We start from the raw sequence: 16,506 nt of genomic DNA on the forward strand, positions 1-16,506 counted from the left end.
GTGAGAAAACATGTTTATCTCTCGTTGAAAAGTGTTTGGTACCACAAGAAAGAAAGAAAGTAAAATCACGGATTTTTTTAAATAAATAAATAAAATAAATATTTTATTTTATTAAAATATGTAATTTATAATTTTATTATTGAAATCTATTTTTTATTTATGTTATTTATTGAAATATTATCTTTTATTTTATAGTATATTTTATTTATAATATAAATGAGATAAGACACATTATAGATTAGTTGCATGTATCATATTTGCACACATGATATGTGAGATAGAGTAAAATTCACGTATCTCATTTATGCTATAAACGAAATATACTCAAAGTTAAATTGTTTATAAAAGAAGAAAAGAATCTTAAAGAATTATTAGAGTAATCTTTATTAAATGAAAAAGAATGTTTACATAATGAAAAAGAATCATGTTCAGAATCCTAACAAAACCGATCCCCTTTTTATACACCCACACTTGTTAATTATTCTTAAGGGGTACTAACTGATGGACTGCTATTGGTTCATTTTTTATTAGACTACAGTTGACTATTACTAGTTAAGCTTATACTTTGGACTGTTGTTCTCAATACACCCCTCAAGCTCAAGTTGCTCTTTGGAACAATTCTCAGCATGTTTTTGAGCCTTTCATAATTGGTTACCGACAAAGATTTTGTTAAAATTTCAATAACTTGTTCAATTCCAGGAATATGTACAACTTATAATGACTTGTTGTTGATCTTTTTTCGAACAATTTGGATATCTAACTGAAAATACTTCGTTTTGTCATGTAAGACTGGATTTGCAGTGAGCAAAACAGTGCTTAAATTGTCACAAAATATTGATGGAGCAATAGTCAATGCAATCTTCAACTCAAACAACAAATTCTTCACCCATGTAATTTCTGCTTCAAGCTGCCAAGCTTCAAAATTCTGCCTCAGTTGAAGACCTACTTATAGTTGTTTGTTTTCTGCAAGATTAAGTAACTAAATTAGTTTCCAAGAAGACACAATAACCTGAAACACACCTCCGATCCTCTAAATTTGCTACCTTGTCAGAATCAGAAAAACCATACAACCTATAGTCGTTGCATTTATGTAAGAGCAAACCATGTTCTTGTATTCCTTGAAGGTATCTTAAATTCTCTTTACAGCCTTCCAGTGAGCAAGTAAAAGGCTGTGCATGAATTGAGAAACCTTCCTTACAGCAAAACTCAAGTCAGGCCTAGTGATAGTAATATATTGCAATGTACCTACCACAGATCTAAAGAGTTTCAGATACTTAAATTGTTCTGAACCTGTAGACAGTAACTGCAAAGAGGAGATCATAGGAGTAGGCATAGCACTTGCCGCACTCATTCCTAATTTAGACAGTAGGTCTTTAATGTATTTAGTTTTGGATAAATGAAATTGTCTAGTTTCAGTTTTATGAACCTCAATACCAAGAAAGTAGGATAACTCTCCTAAGTCTTTTAGAGTAAAAATCTTATTTAACTTTTGTATCATAACATTAATTTCATTTGAATCATTACCAATAATGATAATGTCATTAACATAACATAGAATATAAATGACATAATGAGAGTCATGTTTGATGAATAAAGATATATCAGACTTAGTACTAACAAAGCCAAACTTATTTAGAGTATTGCTAATCTTTAGAAACCATTCTCTTGGAGCCTACTTGAGGCCTTAAAAGGCTTTATTTAATTTACACACTAAACTATCAGAATCATGACAGAAACCAATAGATTGATGCATATATATAGTTTTATGTAAGTCACCATTAAAAAAATATTATTAAAATCCAATTGTCTTATAAACCAGTCTTTAGATAAAGCTATACTTAACACAATTTGAATCACGGTAGGTCTGATAACAGGACTAAACACCTATTTAAAATCAAAGCCTTTAGATTGGTGGAAGCCTTAAGCCACCAATCTGGCTTTGTACTTTTGTATGGTGCCGTTAGAAAGCCTTTTTTATAGTGAAAACCTATTTAGATCCAATAATTTTGGCATTTTGAGGTTTTATTTCTGATTAAGGCATCATACTCCTCATGCATAGCATTTTTTCAATGAGAAATAGCCAATGCAGCACTAGGTGTTTTAGGAGGTGTTTCATATAAAACTTTAAAATCAATATATTATTAATTAAGGCTTTGGATTTAATATTTTCAGTTTTAGACCTGGTGAGCATGACATGTTAATTTAGAGGTTTAAGAGATATAAAAGCATTTACAGATGTAGGAACGGATGCAGAATTATTATTATTATTATTATTATTATTATTATTATTATTATTATTATTAGAGTCAATAGGTGGAGGCCAGATTTGTATCCTAGAGATGGGAATAGGATGTGTTTCAATATCACAATGTATGGAATTAGAATTAGTAGGAGTACTTGGATTATGACTACTAATATCGCTAGGATTACAATTTATATACTGAATATTTAAAATAGACGAACTATGAGATGAAAAGCCTAAAACATAACCTATACCAGAAATAAAATGGTTAAAAGAACTAGATTTATCAAAATCTCTAGAGGAGTCATTCTTATCAATTTTAACAAATAGTTCCTTGTAAGGAAAGGAGACTTCATCAAATTGAATATGTCTTGTGGTATAAAGTTTATCACAAAATGAAAGGCATTTGTAGCCTTTTGAGTTTGGGGTATAACCAAGAAAGACACATTTATGAGATCTAAAATCCATCTTTGTTTTGTTGTAAGGCCTTAAAAGAGAAAAACAGCTACTACAAAAAATTCTTAGAGAAGTATAATCAGGGACAGTGTTAAACAAGGTCTCGTAAGGAGATTTGTTGTCCGAAATTAGAGTTGGGATGCGATTAATTAAGTAGCTGTTAAAACAGCCTCATCCCAGAAAATAAATGGCATAGAGGCTGTAGATAACATGGCAATACTCATTTCAATGAAGTGCCTATGTTTTCTCTCTGCCCTGCCATTTTGTTATGGAGTGTAAAGACAACTAAACTTTTGAACAATACCTTCATTGACCAGGAATTGACTGAACTGATGAGAAGTGTACTCTCCACCATTATCAGACTGAAAAGCTTTTATTTTGTGATTTGTAAGATTCTCCATTTCTTGTTTAAACTGTTTGAAAGCTAACAGAACTTGAGATTTAGAGACAAGTAAAAAAAAGAAAAGTATATCGAGAATATGCATCAATAAAGGTAACATAATAACAAAATCCTAAGTGTGATACAATGGGTGCTGGACCCCAAACATCGGATTAAACAAGTTGGAGAGGTGCATTGTAGACAGTAAGTGAGGAAATAAAAGGCAATTTATGCATTTTAGCATGTATACAGTTTTCACACACACCAAAAAACAAAATTTCTTTATTATTGTCCATGTCAATATTACAACTTGATAGAATTGTGAGTACAATTTTCTTGGTTGTGTGGCCAAGTCTTTTATGCTACAAGTCCAAAGAAACTTTAGAAGAAATAAAAGTACAAGATTGTAAAGAATCTAGAAAAAAATTAGGAACAGTAACATTGAAAAATCTGTAAATGCCACCTTATTTATGTCCTTGAAAAAGCACTTTGTCAGTTTGTTGGCATTTAACAAAATACACATGAACATAAAATTCATCATTATCTTCAACAAATTTGGAGACACTAATAAGATTTTTGGTGATTTCTGGAAAATAAATTAATTATTGTAATCTAAAATATCTATTAGAATCATAAACATATAATCAAGAAGTACCAGTTTTAGATATATGCAAACCTGAACCATTCCCAATTTGAACTTGGTCAGAGCCTGAATAATCTGAGGATGTGATAAACGAAGATGAATCAGGAGTAATGGGGGTGGGAAGCACCAGTATCTGAGTACCACAAGGAGTCAGCAATAGATCTTGGAGTAGCTATGTAGGCAGTAGGATGATGAAAAGATGGAGGGGGTGGTAGTGGTGTAGTTGTAGTGGTGTTGACTTGTGACATATTAGAAGAGTTTGGTGAATTGGTGAAGGAGGTGGAAGAGGAAGTCTGAAAATTTTGTGATGGAGGAGGTATATGCTGATTGAATCTGTTGAAACAATGCCAAGTAATATGACCAAATCTACCACATATCTGGCATTGTGGCCTATTCTGATTGATAAAGGATCTACCTTCTCGTGAAAACCTACCACCTCTACCTTTTCTTCCTCCAAAACCACGACCTGAATTGGAATTGGAAAGAAATGAACTCTGAGAGATATTAGCTTGAATCATAGAGGTTGTGAATTTCTGGAATTTGTCAAGCATATTATCAAAGGTTAAAATTTGAGTTTCAACCTCATAAAGGCTGAAAATTTCTCGTTTGGAATTGACGGTATGAATTAAAATTTGATATTCTTCATTCAATTCCTCAAGCAGGGCATCAACATGTTATTCAACAGTTAAAGGGGAGCTTAAAGCTGCTAAAGAATTTACAATTTCCTTAATCTTTGAAATACATTCAGAAGCTGTTGAACCTTGCTTCTTGATAATCTTTATTTGTGCTCTGAGCTGTTTCACACGATATTTGGTAGATTCCTTAAAATATTGTTCAATTCTGTCCCAAATTTCATGACTGAAAGAGCAACTAACCATTCTGGTTTTGAATACACGATCAATAGATACCATAAGCCAAGACCGGAGATTATAATCATCTTGAAGCCATTGGGTATATGCTAATGACTCGATTTCATTTTATTAATCTTCAATCGTAGTGAATCTGGAAGGAACACGATCTTTATAGAGATGATTTTCCAAAAGCTGACCTCGAACTGCCGCCAATGCTTGTTGTTGCCAAATTTTGTGATTTTTTTCTCCCAATTTATCACTATTTGGAGTAAAAGGTCGGGAGTTGAACAACTGAGGTGGGAAAGAAAAGGAATTGAGATTAGCAAGAAGATTATGGTTGTTGGTGTTGGCAGAATTTTCAGGATTTGAATTGTTGTTGTTGTTGGTCCTAAGAGGTGAATTATTAGATGAATATGGAGATGCATCCATGGTTGAGAAAAACCTGAAGTCGTGATACCATAAAAGAAGAAGAGAATCTTAAAGAATTACTAGAGTAACTTTTATTGAATGAAAAATAATGTTTACAGAATGAAAAGGAATCATACTCACAACCCTAACAAAACTGATCTCTTTTTATACACCAACACTTGATAACTATTCTTGAGTATTAATTGATAGGCTGCTACTGGAGTATTTTGATTTCGCCTGTTTTGGCTCGTTGGCAATGAACATGTGCGGCTCATGTTTGATGTCCACGAGAGAATCATACTTGAACAAGTGATGGAGTTTTCTGTGAAGGTCAGCAATGTTGGCGGTAGTGGTTCTGTTAACGCGAATTTTGTCTAAGATGACCCACCTCTTGTACCGCCCCCTGTATTGTGCTAGTCTGGAGATGTCCATAGAAATGGACGGTGAGAAGTCTGACAAAGAATATATTGCCGACAATAATAAGGATGAGGACTTCATATCAGAGACTTCGGTAGGTAGATTAGTTCGGTATCTTCTGTCTGCTCCGCAACAGATTTCGGAGTTATTAGTTGTACCCAACCACTATCACAGATGCACTTACAAAATGCTACAATAGTTATTTGTCAGGAGGGCTGGGAGGCACAGGCCCAAAAGTAATTTCGAAGTTGATCACTTTCACAATGTGTTAAGTCACGTTCATGCAATTAATGTCTCCGTTCTATAAAACTTGAGTATCTCACAAATATCAAGAAAAACGTTTAAGAAAAGAAGAAATAAAGGTAATAGAAAAAAAAATGACAAAAGAGAAACTGTAAACAAGTTCTTTATATATGCACATCTAAACCTTATTTCAGTGTAAGATATTCATAATCTTATTTCGTTTATATTATAAATAATATACGTAAGACTATGTAAATCGATAAAAACACTATAAATTATATATTTTAATAAATAAAATATTTATTTTATTTATTTAAAAAAATCCGTAAAATTAAGTAGACAATTTCTAGTGATTTTCTTTCTCTTTCTTTTGGTAATAAAGTAGTTTATTTGAATAAATTAATATATTGAGAACTCTAATATACCTGATTATTTATAATCATCTATATCTATACTTTTATGCTATATATAATGGTGATATGAAAAAAATTGGTATATAATTCTTAAAAAATTATTTTGCTAACCACAAAAAAAATTAACTGCATGACCTTTTAATTTTAGCATATTTATCATCTTGATTATCTCAAATTTATTTTTGTTATTATTATCATTATTATCCATATTTAATTTTTATAAAGGTAGTTTAGTAGTTACATTAATTTCTATTAATACACTAGTTAATAATAACGACAACGATTTTACATAGTTAGTATCAGTTGTTTAATGATCTGAAACAAGTGAAAAATTTTGAGTGGAAAGGCAAATTATAATAAATTATTATTTTTATTTATAAAATTTAAAATTCGATAAATTAATTAACATATTATTTTACTTTAACGAAAAATAATTTTCATATGACAGAATATTCAAACATTAATTTTATTTATGAATAAATTTATCAGTATTTTAGTTTTTTATAAATATAAATAATTATTTATTAATNATATCTTTTTTATTATAAAAAATAAGAATTAATTAAATATTTATTTACAAATTAAAAGTATCACAAGTAAAAATTTAATATTTTAATTAAATCTTTGATCACATATTTTTTTATAAAAAATATTCTGTTAATTTTAACGTTTTTGACATAAAAATAATTTAATTACAAAATCAAAAACAATATAAAAATCCAATCAAAAAGAAAAATATAAGAATTTAATTACAATTTTGGTAGAATTATAAATATGAACAGAATAATTGAAAGTAAAAATAATGTATTTCCTTTTTCTCTAAAAACAATTTAAATTGTCAAGGTTGTAATTTTTCAGAGATTAAAATATATAAAATCATGTTGGTGGAAAGTGGAAGAGAGATGAGTGGTGGTGTAGGCCCACCATGCCTGAATCTTGGGTCCTCACTTCACTCTTCACTCACTGTTATATATTTTCTTTTTCAATCTGTCTTAGTAGATTCTCACTATATTTTCTCCTTTTCATTTTTCTTTTCTTTTCCTTTCTTTTCTTTTTCTTTTTCTTTTTTTCCTTCAAGTTTCGGTTTTGCTCTCTCTTCACAGTAACGGAGAGCTGCAACAAACAAACAAACAACACAAACACAGTGAATTTGAAGCTACACTAATTCTGGGTTGGTGTTGCTGTTGCTGTTGCTTCTGATTTCTCTTCCTCATTTCTCAAAGAACTCAAAAAGAATCAACAGCAACAAATGGGGGATGTTTCCCAGGATGCCCTCAACAACCTCAAATCTCTCATGGATCAAGGTCTCACCTTTTTCATCTCTCTCTTAATCCTTGCTCTTTTTTCTCATCTGGGTCTCTCACTTTTCCCCCTTTTTTTATGCTCATGTTAAAAATTTGCTTCTTTTCTCTTTTTGTAATTATGCTTAGTTGAGGAGCCATTGCAGAGAACCTTTCAGGTAACCCATTTTCTATCTTTCTTTATCTATTGTTTCTAGATACTCATTCTGATCTGATTTCAACATTCTGAATTATTCATTCTAAGCTGCCCCTTTTTGTTATCTGGTATAGTTTTTGCTTGTTTTCAACATGTGCTGGTTTTGATCTCTCTGTACTGTGTGGCTGTGTAAATTATTCTTTATTAGTTCCTTTTCGGTGGATTGTGTCTAGTGTGGCCATTTGGAGTCATGATGGTTAAAGTAATTTTGAATGTTTCATTCATGTTGTTAACTAATTAGTGCTGCTATTCTCCTGCATGCTTTTTGGTGGGATTTATAGTTTGTATTGATTTAGTAGGAAGGGGATAAATTGAGATCTGATTTTCAAGTTTTGGAGTTTCAATCAATGTAGCACTGTATATCTTTAACACTATTCACTAATTTGCTTGAAGGATTTATTTATTCATAGTTGTATTAATAATTTCTTCTTTTTCTGGATGGATGCAAATTTCATAAAGTGCACCTAAATGTTCCCCTTTTGGAATTTAATCCTGGGTGATATGCAGAATGTTCATCAAGGATATGTGACCGAAACCTTAGTACGATTTCTGAAAGCAAGGGAGTGGAATGCTTCCAAGGCTCATAAAATGGTAAGACATACTTAAGCCAATTGTTATGTTGTTTAGTGCTAAGCAAGTATGTTCTTAATTGTTGTAAAAACTATGAATTTTCCGTAACATAATTGCTCTATCATGTTGCAGTTAGTTGATTCTCTAAATTGGAGAGTACAAAATGAGATTGACAACATTTTATCCGTAAGTTTATGTTTTTGATGATCCTTTTAACTTATTGTTTCTGTTTCTTTAATTTGTTCATTTTTCTTTTTTAGTTAGATCTTTAGAATCCCCTTTATATACTTAGCAAGACCTTGTTGACAAATGGCTATGAGTTTTTACTTGGTTATTCTCGATGATGTTTCATTTTCAGAAACCAATAGTCCCGCCTGATTTATACAGATCAATTCGCGATTCACAACTAATAGGATTGTCAGGTTACTCAAGAGAGGTGCTCATTCTGAAACATAATCTTTTTTTTTGTTGGTATCCATGTCATCTCGGTCACTTCTGAATGTATTTTCTTGTCAACATGTGCGAGTTATGCTATATTTGCAGTTCAGCACACATTGTATTCTCCTAAATCAAATTTATATAATTGTCTTATCTCTGTTTCTTTTTTCCCCTCTATCTTTCTCTGTGATCAATTCCAGGGTCTTCCTGTCTTTGCAATTGGTGTTGGGCTTAGCACATTTGACAAAGCATCTGTAAGTTCAATTTATTAGAGAAAGGAAGAGAAACATTGGTCTGTTGGGAGGCACTATTTGACTTCTAACTGTGTATCCTGATCTTGTATGATCCGCAGGTTCATTATTATGTTCAGTCTCACATTCAGATCAATGAATATCGTGACCGTGTGGTCTTGGTGAGTATTAGTCTTTGGATTCTTCTAAGATTAGTTTGGTAGTTTAGCTTCGTTTTTACCCATATTTGTCTGTAGCCTTCTTCATCAAAGAAACATGGACAACCTATTACCACATGTGTAAAGGTTTTGGATATGACTGGTCTGAAGTTCTCGGCCTTGAACCAAATTAAGGTACATTTAATTCATGTAGCTACTTGGTCCGGCACAGTTGCTCTACTTGTGAATTCAATGTATTAACAATGAATTTTGATGTTAAAATAAGAAGCGTGATGGTTTGATGTGAATGGTATGTATTTAATATATTAATCCTAAAAGAGAAAAAGAAAAAGAGAGTAAATATTTGAATAATAAGTTCGTAAAAGCAATTCAGAATTGGTATACTGAATAAATCTGAGAACATATAGAATTTATTTATTTATTTATTATAATTAAGATAGGGAGAAAGAATTGAATATTCACATGTCACTATAACTAACCTTTGGCGTTACTGAAATGACATGCTCAATTGCACTCCAAGATTCTGATTTTAGGCCAGAAAACCTTTGTCAATTTAGGCCAGAAAACCTTTGTCAACTGGTTTTATTTGTTTTTGGATATTTCTAATATTGTTGAGCTATGCTTTTCTTTTTTATTGAGGACTCGAGGGCTATTGTAATATCCTTTCCTCCTTGTTAATAACATTTCTCTTTATATATAACACTGTTACTAAGTTGTCATTCATGTCATTGCAGTTGTTAACAATAATATCATCCATTGATGATCTGAACTACCCTGAGAAGACAAATACATATTACATTGTAAATGCCCCATATATATTTTCAGCATGTTGGAAGGTGAGAAGATATTTCGTCTTGCGACTTGGTTACTCTTGTGATATTCATGGCATATTAGTTTAAGTTGAGCACCTATTTGAAATATCAGCATAATGTTAAACATTTAGCATTAGCAGGTAGTGAAGCCACTTTTGCAAGAAAGGACAAGAAGAAAAGTGCAAGTCTTACCGGGTTGTGGGCGAGATGAGCTGTTGCAGGTAAACTTTTTGGTTTCTGTATGATTCCTCAAAAAGCATTACTGAAATATGTGCTTCCCAAAGCAGATATTGTAATCTTATTTATGTTTCTCTTTGCATATTCGTGTTTGCATTTTTCCTATAAAAAGTAGTTGTAGCACAGGTTAATCTCCTCAAAGTGCTTGTATTGTTTCAGAAAAAAATATCTTCATTTATTGCCTTATCTTATATGGTTTGATAGAATTTAAAAATAAAAATTTGGCATGTAGATAATGGACGAGGCATCTTTACCACATTTCTGTAGAAAAGAAGGCTCCGGATCTTCCAGACGCTCAGAGGGCAGCAGTGAGAACTGCTATTCCTTAGATCATCCCTTCCACCAAGAACTCTACAATTACATCAAGGAGCAATCCAGGATCCATGAAAAGGTCGAACCCATCAAGCAGGGATCCTTCCATGTAGATTTCCCCGAGCCTCCAGCTGAGGAAGTAGAGATTGCCAAGACTATAGAGTCAGAGTTGCACAAGTTTGAGAACTGCAATGGAGTTTCAGATTCACTAGATGGCCTCAAAATCAATGGTGACTGAACTACTGAAGTAGCTTGGGGGTTTTGACAGTTTGTTAGTTACTCCCTTTGTTTGCTTTTTATCTGTTACTATTACTTTCTGATACATATTAATTGTATTGTTTTCTGGATACATTGATCCGTGGATGTGCCGGAAATTAACAGTGATAGATGAAAAGGAACCGACGGAGTATCTTTCATTCAGGATTTGCACTGATGAGTTAAAATGGTTTGTCCTGTTTAACCATTTGAACCAATCTATGTGTAGTCAAGGGGAACATTCACATTGCTTAAACATTAGGATTCTGCAGAATTAGTTTAGCTTTTATGTTAAGGTTGAGGAATTCAGTAGTAGTTGGAATAAAGTGGATACCCCAGCTTTAAATATACAATAGAGAAATGTCAAATATAGTATTTTGTTTATGACGTAATGTGTTCCATCTCAACTTTCCATGGTTTGCCTTCTCAATTTATATTTGTCTACTCTTGCAATTTGTAGGGTTGAACTTGGGAAAAGGGGTCTAATTATTAATATGATTAAATATACTATTCCATTTATTCACAAAGGAAAATTTTTGTTGTTTTTCCTTAAATGTCTTACCTTTGTACTTTATTTGTAATATTTCAACATGTTCTTTTATACTTGATGCATAGATTTTTTCAAAAAACAAAATACTACTAATTACAAACCATTTAGATGAATTTGAAAAGCAATTAATTGGATGTAAAATGTATGAGTTTTATGTTGTCTCAATTGATGCTTAGTCCCAAGCACGTTAGGTTAATTGATATTGTTTGATATTTACCAAAATGAATTCTATATCAATAAATGTGAATGATAATAATTCTTTTCATGTAGTTGGAGTATTCTAGTGAGGATGGATCTTTTCAGGATCTAAACATTGGAGTAATAGATTAGGAAAAATTTTCTTCATAAACAAATTTATGAATAAATACATGATGGGAGTTGGAATTTGGAAATAAGAACAAAACAAAATAGTATGCACTTTCTATTTGCATGGTTTACACTTTACAAGATCATCAATGCACCATTACCAGAAGCTGGCCTTGTCCATTTTGGTGCCTCATTTGGAAACAAATTGCAAATGTCCTTCATTTCCTGCACTCAATCATCATCTTCAGCTTTTTATAATTTTGCAAAGTAAAGAAGCAAATCTAAAGAGAAGCTAAATCTAAATGTTTCTCCTAAACCATTGATTTTTTTTTATTTTTTTAGTTTTTGGAAGTTTTAAGGGTCCTAGGAACCCAAAACTTTAAAACAGATTTTGACAATGAGCTTATCTGCATTTGCAAATTGTTTTATGGAAGCTGTTGATCGATAAAATGATCATCATGGACATGTAGTTGAAAGGAACCTCCCAAATCCAAAAGAGAAAGGGCAAAATTTGAAATGCTACAACCAATATGGTTCCCTTTTGCTCCTTTTGATTATAGATTGAACACCATCTAAATATCTGATCTTTGACTTTCTATAGCCTTCTAGATGTGCAAGGAGATTGATCTTGCAGAATTTTCTGCATAGTCCATATCGCTGTTTTGTTCTTCACGCCACCTTCTTAGCTCATCTTCGACTGCTTCTTTCGCAGAATCTGCCATCTCTGCATTCCTAAGAGCCATATCTGTTGCAGCCTTAATTTCTTCAATTGCTTTCAGGTTAGCTTCTACTTTCTTGTCCACTTCTCTTTTCCGTGCATTGATTGCTTCCACCTGAGCATGTGCAGCTGCTTCTGTCCTCTCAATCAAATCTTCGGATTCCTTGATCTTTCCACTCAAAGCTGCAAACTCCTTGACTGATAATACAATCTTGCTATTAGCATTAGCATTAGCATTAGAATTAGAATCTGCATCGGAGACTCTCCCTCGCATATCAGACAATGTTTTCATTTCCTGAATCGCTTTCCGTTCTGCTGCTTTTGATTCTTCAGCCTCTCTAAGGGCATCCTCCAGCTTTCTCCCTAATTCTTCAGCCATGGCCTGAGCTTTTTCAGCTTCTCGCTTCAGCTCTTCGGTTTGTACTCTCAATTCTTCTTCTTCCCTTTTTGCACTTTCTGTCTCCAATGCTAGCTCCTGAATCTTCAAACTCATCTCTTGAGTGAGATCAACTTCCTCCACAGAACCAGGGTCAGGCCCTGCCTCTTCCTTGATAGTTTGTAGTTCACTGGTGAGGCTGGCAGCAAGAGCTTCTGCCGCCTGTTGCTTCTCCTTAAGTTCTTCTTGGTCTCTCTTCACTTGTTCTAATTCTGTCCTAAGAGAAGCAACTAATTCTCTCAGGGAATTTTCTTCTGCAACAACTTCATGCAGCATCTTTGTAGCTTGTTTAATCTCATCAGTCATTTGTCTCACAGATTCCATTTCAGAAGCATGTGCCTCCCTCATCTGCTCCTGAAGAAGCTGAATCTCTGCACTTGTTTCGGCCAGTTTCACCTCTAGGCTTGCTGTTAGTTCAGGGTCATATTCGGCCTTTAAGGCCGTCAACTTTGCCTGCGCATCTTCCTTTGCGGTTATGTAATAGCTTAGTTGGCTTTCCCTTTCCTGCATGACCTGTACCTGTTCTTCTTGTGCTTTTAGAGTTTGAAGCTTCAGCTGTTCAATTGATGCCTTCATGTTTGCGATTTCATTTGACATTTCATTGACTTTTTCCAAGTTCATCTTCGTGGAGCGTTGAGCTTCCCCTGCAGTTTGGAATGCAGCCAACTTTGCCTCCAAAGCTGCATCGAAGTCTTGCCTTATCTGGTTGAGTTCTTGCTTGGAAGCATCTAGTTCCTTCACAGTTGTTTGATACTCCTTTCTTGCTTGCTCTAGTTCTCTTTTCCAAGCTTCATATCCTATAGCTTTCTGGGACAGTTGTTCCTCGAGTATTTTGGCCTTGTTCTTCACGACTTCGGCTGCCTCTATTGCCGTCTCCTTAGATTCTCTGACACTGATGAGCTTCTTTGTCAAGTCCTGCAGTGTCACATTGGCCCTCTCAAGCTCAGCAAGTGCTTTAGATTTTGTATTCTCAGCACTGCCAAGCTGTTTCTTTATCATGTTTAGTTCTCTTTGAGCCAACAGAAGTTGTGTCTCCTTTTCCAGTACATTCTGCCAAACACAAAAAATTGAGACTTTTTAAATTGTATCCTAATAGCATCTTGAACAAGCATTTCTACAAACACATTGAAGGCTCTTGTAGGGAGTGTTCAGATTAGTTGTGGAAGAAATTACTTATATCAATTATTGTATGTATAATTTATTTTTTCATAACTGAATATGATAAAAACTAGTTGGGTGTTATTTGGTATGAAATGAATGGAGTATGAATATTAATGTATAAGGTATGAATGACCTCATTATAAAAATAAGGGAGTAGTTGAGTACATTGTTGATAAATGTGAAAAGAAAGAGGAAAAGAAAATGAAAATGAAATTCACATTTGATTCTATAAAAAAATTAAAAAGGACCAAACATTCCTCTAATTAAAAGAAAAAAAATGTTCATTCTTTTTACAGCTAAGTGGTAAAATGATTTCTTTTGAGGAAAAACGGGAGAAAAAAAAAGATAACATCTTAGTGTAAGAAAAATAATAATCTTCTAAGTCAAGCATTTTCAATTGTATTTCATTATTTTGTTAACATCTCTTATCTCAAGAAGGAAAAAAAAAAAGGTTGTTTCAACAATGTTTTTACGATAAACGATCATGTTGAAATACAGATAAAAAAACATATTTCTTCAAACATATCTATCATGGTACTTTAAGTCGATATGCCGTATATTTATGGCAACTATGTTACGTATACGCCAAAAATTATTACTAAAATGAAAATTCCCAGTTTATGTAGCCTGAAATGTGATCAAGGTAATTACATTTGGCATGCATGATAGGTGTTTGTTAAATTACCTCAGAGGATTTCCTCTTGATAGAAGAAGATTTTGGAACTGCTACCTCACCAAATAAAGTAACAGCAGCTTTCACAGATTGGAATGGAGCCCTTGTATCTATCTCTCCAATCTCTCCCCTTGGAGACCCCAATTCCTTTTGTGATTCTCTTACTCTGAAGCTCATTCTTCTTCTGATGATAATAATTATTATTATAACAATAACAATATATTCTTTCTCTTCTCTTCTTTCTTACAATGACAGCAATATGAATAATATCTATGTGTATATATCTGCAAGATTAATAAATAGTGAGCCTTGATTGTTATCAAATGAATGATGAAACTGTATAACACATCACAATAATATATGATCACGCCAACATTGTTAGTATTATTAATTCTTACATGAATGAATAAATGAATGAATGAATGTGAAGAAGCTAAGGCCTCAAGAGTTTTTATGAATGAATAAAGCAAAGCTGAAAAAAACGAAGATGAACAAGTAGGTTCCTTTTAAGTCCAGGTTTTGAGAACGTTGAGGAAACAAAATTAAAAGGGAATATCCTAAAAGATGGTTGGTGCAAAAACTCTGCTTGCATGGTTCCAATAATTAGGTTATATGCTGTTTTTAGGGTACAGGGCTTAGAGAGGTTTGTGGTGGTGCAATTAGGTAAATGGCAACCATACAGGGTTGTCAATTAAAAAATAAATAAATACATAGCTTATAAAAGTAAAAAATTTACACTTGGGGTATACGTAGGAAAAATAAACAGAAATTTTCGATTTTTGAAATTGGGTTACAATAATGTGACGTTGTCAGAGCTTGTTATAGTAAAAAGTGATACAAGATGTGTCGCGTTCTTCACTTATCCATAGTTTTAACTCTAGCGTGACACGTGTGCTAATTTCTTCTCTTATGAACTCTTGTTGCATTGTCTACCATGCTGCTTTTTCATGTAATGTGCCTGCTGCAAAGTTAAAAAAAAATTCCAAAAACAAAATTATTACAGAAATTATATTTTTTTATGGAAATTATATTGGTGTATTGGTTTAATATTGAGAAGAGAGGTATTTTATCGTGTTGTGGGTGTCAGTTTCAATACGCCAGGACGTGAAAGGCGTGGCAGGCATCGAAAACATGCATGGGATGTGGTGAGGTGGCTTGGGGTGACGGCTGGCACAGCCTTGACAATACACAGGGGCGTATTGCCTCTGAATTCTAGCAGCTTCCAAGCAGCCTGAAGGTGGTCTGCATGCAGGGGACAATCTCCCACTCAAAGAAGCTTTATAAATTGAGTTTTCGGGATCATTTTCATGCATAAGTGTTGTTGTTAAATGCTTCATAATTTTATTGTAAGAGGAGAAGTTAAGAGGCTGAAGAAGAGTGTTAACTAATATTATATGAAAATATAATATTATTATTTTAGTATTAATTTTTTAATAATATTTTTGAATAATATTTTTAGTTGTCTAATATAATTATATATTTTGTTTTATATAAATGTAAATATTATTTACAATTTTTTTAATATAAATGTTATTTATATTTATTTATTTTCAAATATAAATATTATTATTGATATTTATGCATTTTCGAAAATAAATATTATTTGTGTTTATTTATTTTCAAAAATAAATACTAATTATATTCATGTATAGTATTTAAATAAGTAAATGTTTTTTATAGATGAATAGAAATAATATTATTTTATATTGATGTAAATTATAATTATAAATATTTATGTCTAATAATTTTATTTATTTAAACTAATATTTAGTGAACCACTACATTTTTCGCTGTTGCCTCGACTCTCACATCATCATCTTTGTCTTCATCGTCAGCTTCATAAGTGGCTTTGAAGTCCTCTTTGTTGTCACTGTTCATTCCTTCGTACACTGCAGTCCTATCATCTTCTATATTTAAATCATTTTGAATATCATCTGCCTCTACGTTTTCAAATTCAACATACAGCTTAATCTGTGGCTGTCGCATTTGAGTCTGCCGATGAATTTGGAATATATTTTGCATACTCTTTTAGTCAACCATTGGCATGATATCAAACTGTATTAGACCACTAAAAATTATA

General features: G+C 32.5%; 2 protein-coding genes across 4 annotated transcripts; one reads left to right on the forward strand and one right to left on the reverse strand.

Moving 5' to 3' along the window:
* Positions 1-7,049: 7,049 nt before the first annotated feature.
* Positions 7,050-12,205, forward strand: LOC107483050 (phosphatidylinositol/phosphatidylcholine transfer protein SFH9). 3 transcript variants are annotated; one of them, XM_052260939.1, is made up of 12 exons: positions 7,068-7,356; positions 7,483-7,511; positions 8,057-8,140; positions 8,252-8,305; positions 8,478-8,555; positions 8,758-8,811; positions 8,910-8,969; positions 9,045-9,140; positions 9,701-9,802; positions 9,919-9,999; positions 10,248-10,594; positions 12,151-12,205. In XM_052260939.1, the coding sequence occupies exons 1-11, from the start codon at positions 7,302-7,304 to the stop codon at positions 10,563-10,565; spliced, it is 1,011 nt and encodes a 336-aa protein (XP_052116899.1). In that variant the 5' UTR covers positions 7,068-7,301; the 3' UTR covers positions 10,566-10,594; positions 12,151-12,205. The 3 variants fall into 3 exon arrangements, with proteins under 3 accessions (XP_015959137.1, XP_052116899.1, XP_015959138.1); XM_016103652.3 differs by lacking the exon at positions 12,151-12,205 and adding an exon at positions 10,709-10,996; XM_016103651.3 differs by lacking the exon at positions 12,151-12,205 and having other exon boundaries at positions 7,050-7,356; positions 10,248-10,996.
* Positions 11,512-14,700, reverse strand: LOC107483048 (WEB family protein At1g12150-like). Its single transcript, XM_016103650.3, has 2 exons — positions 14,439-14,700; positions 11,512-13,642 (listed from the first exon to the last, which is right to left on the reverse strand). The coding sequence occupies exons 1-2, from the start codon at positions 14,601-14,603 to the stop codon at positions 12,044-12,046; spliced, it is 1,764 nt and encodes a 587-aa protein (XP_015959136.1). The 5' UTR covers positions 14,604-14,700; the 3' UTR covers positions 11,512-12,043.
* Positions 14,701-16,506: the final 1,806 nt, after the last annotated feature.

The sequence above is a fragment of the Arachis duranensis genome, chromosome 4 (genome assembly GCF_000817695.3).
Source record: "Arachis duranensis cultivar V14167 chromosome 4, aradu.V14167.gnm2.J7QH, whole genome shotgun sequence".
Classification (NCBI taxonomy): Eukaryota; Viridiplantae; Streptophyta; class Magnoliopsida; order Fabales; family Fabaceae; genus Arachis; species Arachis duranensis.

Coding starts and splice junctions, on each gene's coding strand:
- LOC107483050 (XM_016103651.3), top strand. CDS start 7,302: ATGGGGGATGTTTCCCAGGATGCCCTCAACAACCTCAAATCTCTCATG. Junction 9,141..9,700: donor CGGCCTTGAACCAAATTAAG/GTACATTTAATT, acceptor ATGTCATTGCAG/TTGTTAACAATAATATCATC. Junction 9,803..9,918: donor TATTTTCAGCATGTTGGAAG/GTGAGAAGATAT, acceptor TAGCATTAGCAG/GTAGTGAAGCCACTTTTGCA.
- LOC107483048 (XM_016103650.3), bottom strand. CDS start 14,603: ATGAGCTTCAGAGTAAGAGAATCACAAAAGGAATTGGGGTCTCCAAGG. Junction 13,643..14,438: donor TCAAGAGGAAATCCTCTGAG/GTAATTTAACAA, acceptor TGTGTTTGGCAG/AATGTACTGGAAAAGGAGAC.